The sequence below is a fragment of the Stigmatopora nigra genome, chromosome 1, assembly GCF_051989575.1.
Source record: "Stigmatopora nigra isolate UIUO_SnigA chromosome 1, RoL_Snig_1.1, whole genome shotgun sequence".
Classification (NCBI taxonomy): Eukaryota; Metazoa; Chordata; class Actinopteri; order Syngnathiformes; family Syngnathidae; genus Stigmatopora; species Stigmatopora nigra.
The window spans coordinates 26,058,516-26,078,135 of NC_135508.1; the positions used below are offsets into that span (position 1 = coordinate 26,058,516).

The 19,620-nt window shown below is 40.3% G+C and overlaps 1 protein-coding gene across 3 annotated transcripts in view; it reads right to left on the reverse strand.

The window, feature by feature from the left end:
* The window catches only part of abcc4 (ATP binding cassette subfamily C member 4 (PEL blood group)), a 91,401-nt gene that overhangs the window by 66,730 nt on the left and 5,051 nt on the right, over positions 1 to 19,620 (reverse strand). For all 3 annotated transcript variants that reach the window (XM_077714170.1, XM_077714164.1, XM_077714176.1), the window contains exons 3-6: positions 12,755 to 12,875; positions 9,034 to 9,258; positions 8,334 to 8,423; positions 8,005 to 8,168 (exon numbers count right to left, since the gene is read on the reverse strand). In XM_077714170.1, the coding sequence (XP_077570296.1) occupies positions 8,005 to 8,168; positions 8,334 to 8,423; positions 9,034 to 9,258; positions 12,755 to 12,875 (600 nt within the window). The remainder of the gene's footprint in view (positions 1 to 8,004; positions 8,169 to 8,333; positions 8,424 to 9,033; positions 9,259 to 12,754; positions 12,876 to 19,620) is intronic.

Genomic DNA, 19,620 nt, shown 5'->3' on the forward strand with positions numbered 1-19,620 from the left:
CTTACACTAAACTTTAAACAATGTTTAAAGTTTTTAAAAAAGTCCTTCAACCAGCATGGCAGAAGGGCAAGTGAAATCCAAACAGGTACGAACCAATAGCGACTAATAAAATGAAAAATTAAATTCCAAAGAAATCATAAAATGTTAATGTTTTTTGTTGGATTATTTATGTAATATGACTATATATGTGTGCACTTAATCATTTTTGTATGAGAGATTCTCCAATTTGTCTGGGGCGAGCACAGGATCGTAACATGTCACCAAGTCCTCGTTCAGAGGACTGTTTACTGGAAGATAGGACTGAAGTTTACTCCAGTATGCAGACTTGGCAGGACGCTTAAGATGATGCGGCGTGATCGCTATCCAACAACCTCCGTGGTTACTTGCATATTGTCCTAAATTGTGACGCTCTTTTCGCTTGATTATGGAATTGTTTTCCCGAAAAGAGGCTTGTTTGTTTACTTTCCAATGAAGTTGTTTTTGAGTTCCGACCTTAAATGTTGTTATTGAATACCTGATATGAGATGATTGTTTTGCCTATGCAATTGGATTAATCAATAACCTTGTAATTGTTTTGATTTGTGGCCTTAAAAGGGCAAGAGAAATTGCCGCTTTCCAGAATCATTTGTGACGAGGACGATGTGAAAATGGATTCTCTATTGCAAGAATATCATCAGAAAAGCCAATTTAATTAAATGTTTTATAATTAATCAGATGTCCCCCTGTATTGTTTTATAATTATATTAAAGTATAATTATTGATGAACCTAACACTTTTGTTTGAATTCTTAATGTTGCGTTTGCAAGATATGTGTTCCTGTGTTCGTTTGGTTGTCATGTTGTGTTAGGGTTTTGGGTGGATTTGGGAACTTTAATAAAAAAATGCGGATCCACTTACGAAATTTTCAAGTTACAAAAAAAAGTTCTGAAACCAATTAATTTCGTAAGTAGAGGTACACAAGTATTTACATTTTTAATATTTGCATTCTAATTGGATATTACATTTACATTACAGTCTTCAAATGCTTAAGATTTAATGAATACACTTCTATGTAATTGTACAGGTGTACAGTGGAGCAAATAAGTATCAAGTCAACCACTAATTGTCCAAGTTATTCTACTTGAAAATATTAGAGAGGCCTGTAATTGTCAACATGTTTATACCTCAACCATGACAGAGACAATGTGGAAGAAAAAAAACTGAAAATCACATTGTTTGATTTTTAAAGAATTTATTTGCAAATCAGGTAGAAAATGAGTATGTGGTCAATACCAAAAGTTCATTACAATATTTGTTATGTACCCTTTGTTGGCAATAACAGTGGCCAAACTGTAACTGTTCACCAGCTTTTCATACACTGTTGCTGGTATTTTTGCCCATTGCTCCATGCAGATCTGCTCTAGAGCAGTGATGTTTTGGGGCTGTCGTTGGGCAACACGGACTCTCAACACCCTTCAGAGATTTTCTATGGGATTGAGATCTGAAGACAGGCTAGGCCACTCCAGGACCCTGTAAATTCTAACATATTCCTGTGCACAACCCGAAGTTAGTGCACAGTCGTGTGAATTAACAATGTGCAATATCTTAGATTACGCAATATTTTTTTTATTTACCTTGCCAGGATGGGACTTTTTATATATTTTATATAACTTATTTGTGTTTTTTTTTTTTTTTACCACCTGCGCAGCAGAACCTGTTTCTACCAAAAAGTTCTATTTTGGTTTCATCTGATTCACACATTCTTCCAGGCCTCTTTTGGATCATCCAAATGCTCTCTAGCGAACCGCTCCCTGGCGAACCGCTCCCTGGCGAACCGCTCCCTGGCGAACCGCTCCCTGGCGAACCGCTCCCTGGCGAACCGCTCCCTGGCGAACCGCTCCCTGGCGAACCGCTCCCTGGCGAACCGCTCCCTGGCGAACCGCTCCCTGGCGAAGCGCTCCCTGGCGAACCGCTCCCTGGCGAACCGCTCCCTGGCGAACCGCTCCCTGGCGAACCGCACCCTAGCGAACCGCTCCCTAGCGAACCGCTCCCTAGCGAACCGCTCCATAGCGAACCGCTCTCTAGCGAACCGCAGACAGGCCTGTACGTGTACTGGCTTCAGCAGGGAGACACATTTGGCAGTGAATGATTTGAAACCCTAGCAGCGCATTGTATTATTGATAGTAGCCTTTGTTACAGTGGTCCCAGCTCTCTGTAGGTCATTCACTAGGTCCCCCCGTGTGATTCTGGGATTTTTGCTCCCGGTTCTTATCATTTTGACGCCACGGGGTGAGATCTTGCATGGAGCCCCAGATCAAGTGGTCTTGTATGTCTTCCATTTTCTAATAATTGCCCCCACAGTTGATTTATTTACACCACACATTTTACCTATTGCAGATTCAGCCATCCCAGCCTGGTGCAGGTCTACAATTTTGTCCCTGGTATCCTTTGACAGCTCTTTGGTCTTGGCCATAGTGGAGTTATGAGTGTGAGAGACTGAGGTTGTGAACAGCTGTCTTTTAAAAAAAATGAGTTAAAAAGATGCTATTAATACAGATAACGAGTGGAGACCTTTTTAGACCTCGTTAAAAGGTAGACCTCTTCGACAGCAAGAAATATTGCTTGTTTGTTCTACTCTAATTTGGAAATAAATTATTTAAAAATCAAACTGATTTTCTTTTCTTTTTCCCGCATTATCTCTCATGGTTGAGGTTTACCCATGTTCACAATTACAGACCTGTTAGGATTTTAGTCTTACATTATTATATATTTGCTTGCAATGAAACGTATTAGTCCCACATTATTACATATTTGCCCGCAATGAAAAAGGCTTTGATTTATTTTTCTTCTTAACATTAAAAAAGTCATTTTTTATACACCTGTTTGCAACCGTGATACACAATGGGAAGGTTGCACCTCTCTCCAGCTGTAATTCTCAAAATTGTTTTGAGAAACAACGAGAAACATCGACTTCTGAAACTGTGGTTCACAACGCTCCCTTGGGAAGATCCGGAGGGCTTCCAATTGTTTTGAGATCTGAGATGCATGATGTAAATCTGATGTAATAAACAGCATGAGAGATGCCTTGTACGCCAGAATGATCTTGCACTAAGGGACGTGAGGATGGATTCTCTCTTGCAAGACACTGGTTATGAGTCAGATGTGTTTTATTTATGCGTGCATTTGGGAATGCGTATTGGTAAACTCATCATTTTTGGTCCTACGAGCCTGGGATTCAACATATCGGAGGAGTCCGAGCACTTGGTCGACATCTGGGAAAGACCATGGCCACGGCGTCTAAAATCCTTTGCGGGCAGGATTTTCGGCAGAGGGGCCTGGATTCACAACGGTTGAAGACTAATACTAATCCTGCTAAAAGAGACATCCGAAGACATCTCTAGAAGCCCACATGAATGTTTGCATGTGTTGACGGTTGCCAAATGTGGGGAAAGAGCATTGCACGTGAAGCTCCACTTGGAGAAGTGGACTCTTGTCCTGGGGATGGCGACTATAAAACCCTGTGAATACTAGTCCCTAACAGGTGAGAGACAGAGCATGAGTCTATAGAACTCAGGACGTACGGTGTCCTGTACTGAGGTCTGGTAGGTACTTAAACTACGAAAGTATACCCGGGGAGGGTATACTTGTGTTGCGTGTGTGGTGATAACTTAAGGAAAACCAAACAAAGGCGGAAAAAACAAAGAAAGTTACTACCTAATTACACACTAACTCACTTCAAAATGGGGGGCTCGAAAAATAAGGTATATAATAATTTGTTGAAAATCAAAGCACTTCAAGGGGTAAACACCTAAACTTATGGATAAACAAATATGGATTTGCTGACCAGCTTAGTTTGCATAAAATAGTAAAACTGCAGGATAAAATACGCACTAAGCATAGAGGTCATCTATATAAAATGGAGAAGGATGGATATGGTGTTACCAATTATTGGTTCTTGATGGCAAAAAATGTTGCGATGGAAATGTTAAGATTGTTTTTTGCAAAGAAAGCTGAGCTGAGTGGGAATGAGCATTTTGAGCGTGACAGCTTGTTCTACAAAAAGGACGATGAAGAAGGTGTCCGTTGTGCAAAAAAAAAAAAGGAATAGCGGGGCCACCTCGGCTGAAGGAGAACATTTTTACCGAGATAGGTGGCAAGATCGTAGGAATGTTAGCCAAGACATTGAGAGAAAGGAAAGGAGGAAATTAAACAGAAAACAATCTTTCAAAAATGCAGCGTGCTGGGTTTGTGGAGAATTGGGGCATATACCGCGTGGTTGCCCAGACAAGCGGGTCTCTAAAAAACAAGGCCTAATCGGCATGACTAACCAGCATGCCTGCTCAAAATCAATTGAATGGGGACTTTGAATATAGAGATGTTGAGCTAAATTTAACGGAAACACTGGCATTTGATTTGATTCAACTAGGGATCACATTTTTCGTGAAAGGAATTCAATTGGAATTTTTGTGTGATACTAGAACTTGTAAAACGGCAATTAAAATGGATATTCCAGGTGCTAAGCTACAAGGAAGATCTTTGTAACGACGGCAAGGTGGTCAGGATACTGCCGTTTCGGAAACAATTCCGGTCTGGAAAAGAGATCCGAATGGACAAAGGTGTAAAATGTTTGTGTTAGTAGTACCTGAATATACTGTAAATTTACTGGGACGTCTCTTGCAAGACACCGGTTACGAGTCAGATGTCTGTTTTATTTTTGCGTGTATTTGGGAATGCTTTCGGGTGACCCTGTTAAGTCCTCGTTAATCTTTTCAAGTAGGAGAACTTGCACAATTGGTGGTTGACTAAATACTTATATGCCCCAATGTGCCTCTCCTTACGAATGGCTCTAGCTAAGACATTTTCAGGTTACAAAACTTTTGAGATGCAAATGAGTGCCTCAAGATACAAATTACAAACATGTTAAGACATTTCCTTCATCCATTATTTTATTTGGAAATTGTCGCAGATGCATTTCTTCTTACTTAATAATTCCACTTTACTCTACTGGGCTCTCGTTGGCTGTCTCACAGCAACTCTTCAAGTTTCCTAGACCGCCGTTCGTTTTTGTGCACTTAAATTCATGCTATGTTTCAAGATTATGTTGTTTTTTTACCGCCATGCATCATTTTGTGTTTGAACTTGTGCACGGAGAAAAGCCGTGGCCTGCCGAGTTTCTTTGACAGACTCTCAGTTAACGAGTTGGTCGAGGGGCACCAAAACGAACTCTGACCAGAGCAGGAGTTAATGCAACACTCACCACACATGAGGAATTCACTGAGAATGTGGCTGAGGAGGTAACATCCACCATTCCAAAAGCACAAATAAAGTTTTAAAAAATGATGGAGACATTTTACGAAATTTCCGACTTGGTGGAAAAAATATCCAGAAAAAGTGTTGGAGTCGTGCGATCAGCCACAAGGCAGTTGAGTTCCGTGTGCTGGCAGCAGCACTTTTAAACCTCGAAAACACTCAATACAGCATATTAGAGCTATACAGAGGAAATAGTTGACGTGAATGACAACAGAGTGCGGGTGTGAACGCTTGGAAAATGTCCCGAAGCCATGGATCGAATACAATTTGACAGTTTTGCTAAAGGCTTGGGAGTGATGAATGCTGGGATGCCAACATAGTACATTGGGCAGGCAGCGTCGCACGAGTTACAAGTCGATTTGGAATTAATTGTCGATGCTGAAATACCAGCGAGGAGAATCAAAGGTTTGGGAGTGATGCATGTCATGAGTTACAATGGATTGTGGATGACTGGGCTGATGTTCACTGTTGTTCGAGCTTTCGCCAAAACTGCAATCAAGTTCCCAGAATACACAACTTTGACTGATATTGGAGACTAGCATGTTGAACACCGAACTCTTTATTTCAGTGTACCTTTTACCTCATTAAAGCATTATCAAATTTAGTTTTGCTCGTGCTGTCTTTAAAAAAACATGCTAGGGGCTAGCCTAACATATGCTAGCAGCTGCATAACGTACGCTAGCGGCTAGCATAACATACGTATGCTAGCTGGTAGCATAACATATCCTAGCCTTGTGTCATGCCAATGTCCTTTCAATGGCCCTATGTATTGACAAAAAAAAAGAAAAACGGAAAATTTTCTTTTTTTTTGTCAATACATAGCATAGGGCCATTGAAAGGACATTGGCGTTTAATAGGTGTGAAAGTTCGGTACCTTTTTTCAAATTCAATATGACTCAATTTGATATTTAGCATTCACGAAGACAGGCCTATTAATGTCGTTATGATATTGACCCTAATAATGTGCTTTTAATTCATATAGTATCTCAGAAATACCAGGTGCGATGGTTTTTCTTAAGATTTTCCCTTCAAAGTAACACATTTTCCCCCCCCTTTTAAAACCATGAATATCAAAGTGAAAACTGTGGCTAGCACGCGAGAAATTGTAAAATTCCACTTTTAAGGCAATTTTGTGGGTGCGGCATATGGACATTTTCAACTTACAAAAAACAGTTCTGGAGCCAATTAATTTCGTAAGTAGTTTTGTAATGTACTTTTGTTGATCACAGATCTGTGAGACCATAACTTTATCCTGTTTTTAAGAAATCTCTCTAAAATAGATACAAAAAAGGGAGATTTCAGATATCTTTGGAGCTTGTCTGTGGATTGATTTTGACTGTTCTCACCATCCTTTGCCTCTGCCTTAACTTAAACGGTGCCTGCGGTCTTCCATTTCTTCAGTTACTCAAAGTGGAAACTGACAGCAGAAATCTTTAAGCTACCTCTTTGTGTCCTTCTAAACCAAGATGTTGGAATATGTTTTCTTTTCAGGTAATTGACTCAGATCCCGCACTGCCAGACCTTTTTGGTAGAAACTCAGGTTCATGTGTTTGGAGGAAAATGAATTATATCCCTATCCGTCAATCCGGTCCTCCGGTCCTCTGGTCCTCCGGTCCTCTGGTCCTCTACCCGTCTACCCGTCTACCCGTCTATCATCTATCCGTCTATCATCTATCCGTCTATCTCTATCCGTCTGTCCGGTATGTGCGTGCGTACGTACGTGCGCACACGCGCACACACACACACACATATATATGTACATATGTACATATGTACATATGTACATATGTACATATGTACATATGTACATATGTACATATGTACATATGTACATATGTACATATGTACATATGTACATATGTACATATGTACATATGTACATATATACATATGTACATATGTACATATATACATATGTACATATATACATATGTACATATACACATATATATATATATGTATATATATATATATATATGTATATATATGTATATATATATATATATATATGTATATATATATATATATATATGTATATGTATATATATATATATATATATATATATGTATATATATATATATATATATATATATATATATATATATATATATATATATATATATATATATATATATATATATATATATATATATATATATATATATATATATATATATATATATATATATATATATATATATATATATATATATATATATATATATATATATATATATATATATATAGAGATAGATAGATAGATATAGATATAGATATATATATATATACACATTTATTTTTTTAAAAATTGTCATTTGTTGCGTAGCCACCTGATGGTGTAGGGCAGCGGTATATGGCTCTCCCCTAACCCATAGTAAAATATGGGAACCGTTAGAGAAACCTAAGGGACGCACCAATGGGAGCATCACACCGGCACTATGGCGCCAACACTATCCCTAGTGCCTTTGTGCCTTTTTAATCATACATTTTCTTCATTAGACTCTTCGTAAAACAATTCTGACTTTTTCTTTACTCTCAAAGTGGTGAAATGGTTAATAAATGCACACTTTTTCATTTATTTTTACTTTTAAATTCTGAGTATTACTCTCAAGGAATAATGATTGAAAATATGTATTGTTTATGGCTCTCTTTGTCAAAAAGTTTCTCGACCCCTGCACTACACCATCAGGCGGCATAATTGTTGGAGATGTTACCTGAATTTGGAAAACAACCTCCCGAACAGTGTCTGCATTGGCATTAGGAACATGAGAACCACCATGCCAGCAAGGCAAGATGGCCCAATCTCCAGCCATAGGAGGCCCACGACGGCTGCCGCCTGCAAGGGCCCCACCCACAGAAAGTGCAGAAATATTGTCACCTATTGTAAAACACAAATCATGTGAAAAAGCAAATCAGTATCCTTACGTCATAACACGTCAAGCACTGGAAGAAAACATTTCATGTACAACCCATGAGACTGATTCCTGACACAGAATGCACAGAATGTGTGCATCTCATTACATTAATTGTGAGACTTACTTACTTCATCAAACTTGTTGACATCATTGGAAAGCAGGTTTACAATATGGCCAGTGGTGATCTTTCCCATTGCATTACAGCTAAGACATAAAGCCTAATTTTGGGAACAAAACAGTAAACAACAATAAGACTAAGCAAAATATCATAGGACAATTAAAAAAAATGGTAAAAAAGAATTGTCAAATTAAAATTCTTCAGAACATTGGTTCAGTTGAGGAAACTGCCAAAAAATATTTTTTTTTATGAGGCAAAGGAGAGAATGTGTATGTGAAGATGTGCAAAAATCTAAATTTAAGAAACATGAGAAATGTGTACATGTGGATGACTGTAAATTTGAAGTCTGTCCACAGGAATGAACCTTTTCAATGAAAATGTTAGCAATTATATAGAAATGGAAGAATCGAATATTATTATAATTGTTTAATCTTTGAAGTGGAATTAAATAAGTATGTTGTCCTTCCCACTACTTTTGTACATGAATGTAGATACACTTTTTATAAATTGATTCATGACTTGAAAGCTTTTATTGTCAATATACAAGTAATCGTTACATTTATATTTACCTATATGGTTTGAGCGATGCTCTTGCTTTGCCTTGCACAGAGTAAAGTAAAATACAATATTAAATGTCTCTTTGCAGCACTTGCTATGTATTTTTGAACAATCAGCCTTGAGCCCTGTTTTTTCATTAAAAGTATAGGTACCTTTTTATAGATCATGTGACACATGGCCACTCGGATTTTCATGCCACATCTCTGCACATGGAAGAAGTAGACGTGGTGCAGCAAAGCTAAGCCGATAGTGCAAATTGACAGACCGGCTGCGTACCCAAGGGTCTCTTTTAAGGCTTCTTGATTGTCTGGGTCATAATCCTCAAAGTATCGAATCATGTAACCTAAAAGGACTACCTGGACCACCTTAATCACCTCCTGGCAAAGAAGAAAGGAAGATTAAATTAAGAGTCAAGTGCTTGTCAAACTAACTCACTCTGAATGTGCAGATTCTAATCTGTGTTAAAACATTTCTATCTGTTAATATATGCTTGATGAATGGCTTTCAGTTGCCTAAAAGGGACAGACAACACCATGTAGAAATGGCCAGGTTGAAAAACAATATGGTTGCTCAAAGTATTTAGGTAATTAAAAATGGCAAAATTATTTGACCTTTTATAATTGAGAAAGTATTTGACCAAACAATGAATACCGTATTTTCACACGTATAAAACGCACCGTCTGGTAGGGCGCCGTCTTTGTTGTGGGTATATTTTCAGATTTTTTGTCAATACATAACGCGCTTCGTCGGAAAAGGCTAGCCATGACACCAGGCTAGCGTATCTTATGCTAGCCACTAGCATTTGTTATGCTAGCCGCTAGCTTATGTTATGGTAGCCGATAGCAGATGCTAGGCCAGCTGCTAGCGTGTTTTTTTAAAGACACCATGAGCAAAACTAAGTTTGATAGTGCTTTATTGAGAAAAAAGGTACACACGTTGTGTCTATATCTGATATAAAGAGTTCGGCGTTCAACATGCTATGCTCCACTGTCAATCAGAGTTTTGTATTCCGGGAACTTGATTCCATCTTGGGGGAAAGCTCGAACAACGATGTTGGACAACACTTGAGCAGTCATCCACAATCCATTGTAACTCGCAACATGCATCACTCCAAGCCTTTGTTTCTCTTCTGTTACATCGGCATCGACAATTTCGGGTTGTTTCGGGGGACTTTATCCACAGCACTCGTAAATGAACAAACAAATTTAAATTAGCTTGGATAAATATATACAGACACTCAACCTTTAATGTAACTTCACACAAAACTAAATTCTAATTTTGTTTTAATCTTTTTTACCTTAGTTCTACGAGTTGACCCCACCCGGACGTTTTGCCAGAATCTTCAAAACAAACGCATCAAGAGTTGTTCGTTTTTGCCTCCCCTTCAAAATATTTCGATAATGATGCACACAAATTTCATCACAATACGCGTAATCCAAGCTTTAGAATTAGCGCCCCACATAACTTGTAGGTTTTCTTTCTTGATGTTGAGTCTATTGAAAGCATGCGGGTTCTCCGCATTGTATACCAGTAGCTGCTTAATTTTATAGTCACCGCTGGCATTGGCACACAAAGCTAGAGTTAAGCGGTCCTTCATAGGCTTATGCCCCGGTAATGCCTTTTTCCTCTGCCACGATGAATGTCAGCCTGGGAATCTTTTTCCAAAAAGGACAATTTTCATTGCAGTTGAACACTTGCAGGGGATGTAACTTTTCTAGGTGATAATTGAGGCAAATGTCTTGATGAATACCACCGCGGCTTTCGAATTGGAAATTGCCGCTACCCCGTGTCTGATTACCGAGTGTATTCCAGATCTCTTATTTTTTTTGAACCAGCCATGACTCGCTTTAAAGGGTTCTGAAGGTGTTGAAGGCTCTCCTTTCGTAGTTATCAAATCAATGTTAATTCCGCTGGCTTTTTCACATATGGTTGACTCGGTCACGCGATCTCTTGCTAACTGTTTTTCTTTTATCCCCAATAAAAGAGGGCTCTCCATCTTGTCGTGAATGTCACTGTGCCGGTGGGAAATTATAGTTAGTCCTTCGGAAAGCCTCTTCTCCTCAATTGCGTCCTCCTGCTTAAGTATGGTGGATATGGTTGACGGATTCCTCTCGTAGCAAGCTCGCTAACATGTACCCCACTCTCATATTTTTCAATTACATTGCGCTTCATGTCGATTGTGAACGGTCGCCTTTTCTTTGCAAAACAATGCCGATCCATAGTTGTTTACTTTGTATGTAAATGTAGGCCAACGTGGGGAAAAAACGGGTGGGGAAATGCAAGTTAGGAAAAAAGTTCTGGAAGTAATTGATTTGATAAGTAGAGGTATGATTGTGTATCAAAAACACTAGAGCGTGCGTGGTTGGTGCGTCGGCCTCACAGCTCTGGGGTCCTGGTTCAGATCCAGATCATGTTATCTGTGTGGAGTTTGCATATTCTCTTCGGGCCTGCGTCGATTTCCTCCGGTTATGCCGGTTTTCTTCCCAAATTGCATGCATGGTAGGACTGATTGATCACTCTAAATTGCCCCTAAGTATAGGTATGAGTGTGCGTGGTTGTCCGTCTCCATGTGCACTACGACCGGCTGGCTACCGATTCAGGGTGTCCTCTACCTCTGGTCCAGAGACAGCTGGGATTGGCTTCATCCACTGCGACCCTGATGACGATAAAGCAGTTCAGAAAACGATATGAGATGAGAATATTTAAAAATCAGATACTCGTTTCATCTCAACTCATTTTCTGAACTGCAAGGGGTGCTGGAGCCAATCCGAGCTTACTCCTCGCCAGAAGGGAGGGGGCACCATGAATTGGCAGCCATGAAATCGCAGGGCACAGCTATTCATTCACACACACTCATACCTACGGGCAATTTAGAGTGTCCAATCAGCCTACCATGCATATTTCTGGAATGTGGGAGTAGACCAAAGTACCCGGAGAAACCCACGCAGGAGAAAATGCAAACTCCACACAGGTGGACTGACCAGGATTTGAACCCGTCACCCAGGCCGATGCGCTAACCAGTCAGCCGCCAGGACGTCCTCTTATGATGAGGAACACTATTGGACGACATCTTCCCTCGCCCGGACGTGGGTCACCGGGGTCCACTCTGGACCCAGCCGGAGAGGCGTGATTGAGAGCGCTTAGTTGCAAAACCCCGAAGAGGCGACGTGGGTTCCCACTCACATGAGCTCAACACCTATGAGAGGGGCCAAAGAGATCGGGTGCGTCGACAGTTAGGCGGCAGTCAGGAGGGATCCGAGTGTTTATTTGCCACACCCGCCCAGTTTTCTTCTGTATCGGGGCACACTTATCCTCCGTGGCAGTTTATCCTCCATGCCCGGCCCGGTCATCGGAGCCTTTTCCTGGGGCTGCTTATCCTTCGTGCCCGATCCCGTGCGTGGGCAGTTTATACTCCGTGCCCCGTCATCGGAGCCTTTTCCCCGGGCGCAGTTTTAATACATTTTTGGAACACTGACAGAACGCTGCTCGTGTGTGTGTGTGTGTGTGCGTGTGTGTGCAGTCCGCCATCTTGCCTTCTCTTCGCGCCTGAAATCTCGGGCGTGACGAGAGTTGGCTTGAGAAAGGAAAATTTAAAATGGCGGAGGTGGAAACCTCTGAAAATCTTGGGATAAGAAATTGCACGTTATACTTGAATAAAATACGGTACTCGAGTTAAAAAAAAAACATGATGTAGTGAAGTCGCCAAGTGGTGAAGCATCACAGAATGCATTGATAAATTGTCTGCCTCTTTTAGGGGGAGCCACCTCCTAGATCTACTTTTTCTGCAATTACAATAAAAACAATTCTTAGTTTTTTTCACAAGGTAAGCTCATGATACAGATGTCTTTCCCTTTATCAAACTTAAAAACTGACCTCAATAAGGGTAAACACTCCCAGTACCGAATAGGATTTCCAATAACATCGAATGATGACTGATGTGAGTTTTGGCTTCCGAAGTTCTTTGGTAGCCTCTTGCACCTCATGATACCAATATCTGTGAAGCAAACGGGAAGGTGTTTTAGATTGTACCTTAATTCCTGAAATATCGTGGATAACGTAGACGATACAAGGCTGCAATAATCAAAAAAACGAACTAGAATCACCCTTTTTATTACTACAGACCGTACATTTTTTGCCCCTATACGAAAAAAGTATACTAGTTCAATTAGCAAATGTATTTATTAAATACTACAGTTTTAGGCGTATTAACATAATAATGTATTCAAATCTAAATATAATCTATAAATAAAAACAATTGTAAATACTTTAAGTACAGACGCTCCCATACTTACGAACTTTCAAGTTGCGAACATCTCTGCAAATTGTGTTTGTCGAAAAACGTTCGTAAATTCGATTTTGTATTGTGCGCCTTTTTCCGAGTAGTGCTTCTTTCCGCCGCTAATACAGACGCCTGGCGCTGTGAGAGCTCAGCTCACTCAGCATTCACCTTCCTTTGCCCAGTTCGTTGCAGTGCAGAAGTGCATGACGTATCTCCAGAGCGCAAATAACCTTTTTCATTTCTATCATTAAATATCTCGTGCATCCATTATTCAATATGCTCGGTGAAAAGAGAAAGAATTCTGGGGAGGGAGGTGAAAGGAAGAGGCAAGCCATTTCATTTGAAACGAAAGTGGCAATAATAAAGAAGCTTGATGCGTGTCAAAAAGTGGGGAGCGTTACACGGGAATACAACTTGAATCGTTCGACCGTCTGTGCCATTTATAAACAGAAGGATAGAACAGCACAAAGGTTGCAAATAAATTGAATGATGCCATACAGTGCTTACCGGATTTATGATGAAAAAAAAGAAGAAAACTGTGCAAACGTCATTAGATAGCGTCTTTCGGCCAGTTTCTAGTAAATCTCTCTCTCCATCTCTCTAAAGTATGTTAACAGTACTGTATGTATTCTTTCCATTTTATTAAATGTTTTTTATGTTCAATGCTGGTTACTTATACAAGCCTTAAACATGCAAATGCACTTATATAAACCTTCGATATAGGACGCTTAGGCAGCATTTTCAACGGCAATTCTAAATCCAAACAAAGCTGAAATAGGCTTGGCATAGTCTTTTTCTACAGGTGATAGGCGCGACGAGAAATTAAATAGGAAAAGGCAAGATGTCGTCATTCCCTGCTTTTTAATATGATTCTTTTACGGTGAAAATGGCTTCTTCTGCCATTTTTTATTCCGTCTTCTGCTTCTGAGTTTCAGTGTGAATTTTAACATTTTTCTGAACGCTTTTTTCAACTTAATATTAAAAAAAAGCAATGTACTGAAGCCGCAAATCTTGAAGCTGCAAAGAGGTGAAGGTTCACTACTTTTTTATCAAGAAACGTCCATCTATGGGTTGTGGTTATGTGTTATTGGTTTCCTTGAATTATTACCTCAATGACTACTAATACAAATCCAGATAAGTCCTCCTGTGTGGAGTTAGAATGTTCTCGCCTGCGTGGTTTTCTCCGGGTACTCCGGTTTTCTCCCACATTCCAAAAACATGCATGGTAGGCTGATTGGACGCTCTAAATTGCCTAGGTATAAGTGAATGGTTGTTTGTATCTTTGTGCCCTGCGATTGTCTGGCTAACAATTTTGGGTGTCCCCTGCCTCTGGCCCAAAGTCAGCTGGGATGGGCTCCAGCACCCTCCACGACCCTAGTGAAGATAAAGCAGTTAAAAAAATGAGATGAGAGACTACTGCCACAAAGGTCAAAAACCACTAAGGGATAGGATAGGGTTTGCAAACGAAAATATCACCATCATTACAAAGGAACTCTCCAGCCTCAACCATTAAAGGGGAAAGGTGGGCGTTAGAATTCAATGCCACCAGCGGTCTGTGCACAGGAATGGTCCGAGCAAAGCGGCAATGAAAATACAACAGCGGCCCCAACCTTAGATTAGCGCACAGACAAACTCAACTAGTAGCATTAAAAGAAAGAGGGGGGGGGGCGAAAGCCGACACAATTAGCGGCGACGAGCCAGTTGGAATGACACACAAGCCACAAAGCAGAAGACAAAAGCAGTCAGCGGTTCTAGCGAGATAAAGGAAGCAGGGTCCCAGTGGTGAATAGGCAACCGTAGAAAATGATTTCAATGCAGCCCAGTGATGAAATTAATTTGTTCCAGAAGAGGTATCATAACTTGGATTTTTCATCAGTAGAAGCATATTTTACATTGAATTAGGTACTATTGGTAGATCCCCTGATAGTAAGATAATATAGTCTGTTAGTTTTCTTTAGGCTTGAAGAATGTCTCGTTTGTACCATGACGTCAGGATTAGCCGGTTGCAACAGTCATAGACAATACACATCCTGGCTTCCAATGCTTCAGACTGCTGCCCCCAGACAGGGGCTGCGGGACCATAACAGCCGAGACAAACAGACTAAAGAACAGCTTCTTCCCAAAATGTCGTCACCATACTCAACTCGAGTTCTGCACTTATGAAGAACTAATCCAAACTTATCATACATGTATTTGCACTAAAGCTCCATCCATCAGCTGTTAACCACTTTAGTCCCTTTTGTATTTGCGTATTTATGTCAGAACTTATTCATGCTGACGACTTATCTATGTTGACTATAATAGTAATACCTTGACACACTTGTGTCCCAACATGAGAAATTTGAGATCCGAGCACACGAGAGGGCTCCCTATGGGACCACCAGGTGGCCAAGTATGATAGAGGCTGTCTATAAGAACAACATCGCTCTGAGTTTCTCGCCACATTTTCCTCGCATAAAGATATCTTCGAGCATCGGCAGTACAGTTTGTATTTTTGGCATTAATTAGTGCAAAATTAAGGGGGAAAACAAGAGGTCCAAAGCAAGCCCGCGCGATGAAGGGCTAATCATCATTTCCAAGCTGCGCAGTGACATTCATTACGAGATGAAGAGCCTTCCTTTAATATGGTAAAATGTTAAATAGTTGGGAGGAGATTGATTTAATGTGCCAAAGAGCCAGCGGAATCTACATTAACTTGAAAGCAAGGCAAGCATCTGAAAACGACACCAGCTGAACCCTTCAGAATGAGTCTGGCTGAAACTGAAATACATAGATACTTTGTTGAGGCACGGGGAAGCAGCAAGTTGGCTCGCCAATACGAGGAATGTTACCCTATTGTGAAGACCATTGTGTGTGTAAGTTTCATAATATTTTAAAGGGGGGGGCAACGGCAAACAACACTAGATAGGTTCCTTTTAAAAACTCTGACTAAAAGTAAAGGTGTAAATGAGGTAAAAAGAGCCAAGAAAAGTAACAAATTAAAACAAAATTAAGTGTAGCGTCAAGTAAAAATACAAATTTATTTTCAAGTGTGTGTATCGAAATAAACGTTTATTTAAGTCCAATTTATGTTTATGTTACGAACGTGTTTTCTCTCGCTTTCTCGCTCTTTCCCCTCTGCACACTCATTTTAGTATTGAACATCATAACCACTAGATAGTTATGTTATTCTATTAGTATATGGTGAATTAGAACCAATACAAATATTTTTCCACTATAATATCCTGTTTTTTTTTTCAGAGGCTAGGAACAGATTTATTTGTATTTCGTCTATTTCTATAGGAAAATTTTGAGATAGGAGTATATTAATGTCTTAATATTAAGACATTGACAGCTTGGTCCCTGTTTGGAAATGCCTATTGGTGAACCTATCAGTCCTGGAACGCATTAGGCTCGTATCTCAAGGTATTACTGAACATAAGTAGATCCCCCCCTATTATTAGTACCATGTTACATGAATTCGTGCCGATACAGAAATAAAAAAGCACAAAAGTACAATTATCAAATGTAGTAATTATTACAGCTATAAGCTCATGAAAACACTAATGTATAAATATCTAAATATATTCTACTTGTACATTGTAAATACTGCTATACTCAAAGTGAAAATAATTTGTCTCTAATTTATTTAAATGCAGATGTCTTTTTTTCCAGATTCTAGAACAATTCTATTGGATCATCGATGGAATCTTCAGGAGAGGTAGAGGAACTTTTGCGAGGGGTTTTTGGCGGACACGGAAGATGTTGGGAGTTGTGACCGCTATTTCTATTTTGGTACAATATGCTTTTGTCAAGGGCATGAAACTGTCAAGATTGCCTTATTCCGCGGCTACGACCATGTTGTCATCAATCTCTGGGACACTTTGCTTCAAAGTGTGGGCCAATTTGAAAGTTTCTAGCTCATTTCTCAAGGTACTAAGACCACATTGTTCATTCTATTGCCGTCATTGTTTGGGGGGAAATTAGAGCTCTATTTTCGGATAAGTGCAACGAAGTCAGGCCGTTGCCTGGACTTTAATGGAATCTGAATTTCTACGTTCCCGGTGGGGTCGTCCAGACATCCCCTCCACCCCAAGGGCTTTATTTTCGGACAAGGGCAATAGCATCCACTGTGAGGCTTTTAAACATTTCTGGAGGAATTCCACCGTCAGTTCCACCATGGCGCTGAGCCATCTTAGCAGCCCAAAGTGCTCTATTTTTGGAAAAGGGCAATGACATCTGCCGTAACGTCGCCGATAGCTTTGAAATATTTGTGGAGAAATTCCATCGCCAGCTCCGTTACCACGAGGCTCCCGAAGTCCGCTGACGAGCTCTATTTTCGATTTAGGATCAAGGCGTCCTAAAGTTACATTTTCTAATACCGTATTTACTCACGTATAAGCAAGCCAAATTTGTCGGACAAAAAACGATGACTGAATCGAAGGTACGGCTTATATGCGCATACAAAGACGACATGCACAAAACTGCAAGGTGACAAAGACGTGACGCCAAAACACAAGACAATGGGCCTGATACGGTCATTTGTTTCAAAGTAGAGGAAAAATAAGCAGATAAAACTATTAGCAAATTAGTTTAGCATGACGGTGTTCGTTGATAGCGCTGGGACACCTCTACACAGGTACAGTGGTCCTTGAGATACAAGCTTAATGGTGAGCTCGCATATCGGTTTACTCGTATCTCAAATCAACGTTTCCCATAGAATGTTAATATTTTTTATGTACTATGCAGTATTTATTTCATATTTTATTTTATATTTATTTATATTATATATGAGAGTTCAAGATGGCGGCGCGCTCGGGCGCAGCGGCTCATTGCTCTCCAGTTCGTTCGTTGAAAGGCAAGACACCCAATTACACAACTTAATACGGACTGACCTTCGATATCCCCAAGAACATCCGGAGACCTCCGGGATCTCCGAGGATATCCAACCCACCCAAAGTACGCCGTAGACGGCGAAGAGAAAGGAGGCAGGGGAGCGGATGCCGGGCGGCCATTGCGGCTAAGCGAAGCTACGACAACAACCACTCTGAGCCCCGCTTCCTAGTATCTTTTTGACAAACGCCCGATCCACTACCCACAATTTTTGGCGTGGATCTGCCTTCTACAGGCGAACTGAGGGAGGGTAAGTAAGAAGACAGTGAGACGTAAGTGATACATTTTATTCTTGTTAGCATCGGGGAGGCAACTTGCAGTCGCCGGATTGATGGCGCTCAAGAGGTGATGCGATGTTTCCATCGTGGCGGAGTGCTAACAAGTCTGAATATGTCAGTTCCTTAACTGACATATTCAGGTCTTGCCTGAGATGGCGGACCTGCTGAGAAGCACTATACAATTTTGTCATACGCAGCTGAGGGTATAATGACTACTAGGCTTCTTGTCAAGTCAATGATGACGACAATGCCTGTCTGATTAGAAATGAACTAAATAAAAAATAATTTGTTCGCCAAAAAATTGGTTGTGATTCTCCATCTACTAACAGAGTGAAAAATATCTAGTGGTTATGATCTTTAATTAGAAAATGAGGCGTTTTTCTATACAACAGGGGGTTCGCGGATGGTGGGGAGAGAGTGAGAGTCACTTGACAGATGCGCTCGTAACGTAACAAACTTTAAATTTAACCTAAATGAACTTAGATTCCTATACACACACTAAGTTTTAATCTTACGTTACATTAAATTTAAACTTTCTTATACAATAACCAATGCAAAGAGTTTAATGTATTCCACCGCGGCTTTTGGGGCAAACATCTTGCTTCTCCATAGGTATTAGCTCAGTCATGCATATGCTCGATTTTTGATTACTTCGTGCTTAATATTTATTGTCATCATACCCCTATCCTTCGGATCCAGTGTTAACCTTAATTCTTGCACTGACTAATGCAACAACAAAAACACTAAAAAATGCAACGCTCCGCCCAGTGCTCGTTGTGATCTTTGCAAGAGGGAAATGCGGCGACAGAGACAGTGCAGTGAAATCATAAGCAGCCTCTCACCTGGCCAACCAGGTGTCTCAAATGCTCATATCTAAAAATTTGTTTCGTATCTCAAGGCAAATATTTGCTCGGAATTTAACTGGTATGTCGGGGCACTCGTATGTCAAGGTATTACTGTACTCCTTCCGGTTTGAAAGTGAGACGAAGACACATGATTAATCAGTTCCCTTTATATGAATTCCAAGGAATTGACTGCATAGCATTCTTCTCCTTGAACGCGTTACAATCAACACCTCGTTAACATGGACCCGACCATGCTAGTGACGGAAACGTTACACATTGAATGCAAGATACGTTTTTTGATGGATTTCATTCATGGACGTCAAAATGTATTTTCTTTAGCATTTTAACTATTTATCTTTTCACTATTTTGAAATTAATGACCATATCCGCTGCAAACGCTTGCGCCGTGATGTCACGGCGCCATATTGTCATGACGTCATCGTGCCACGGCGGAATGCAGTTTTG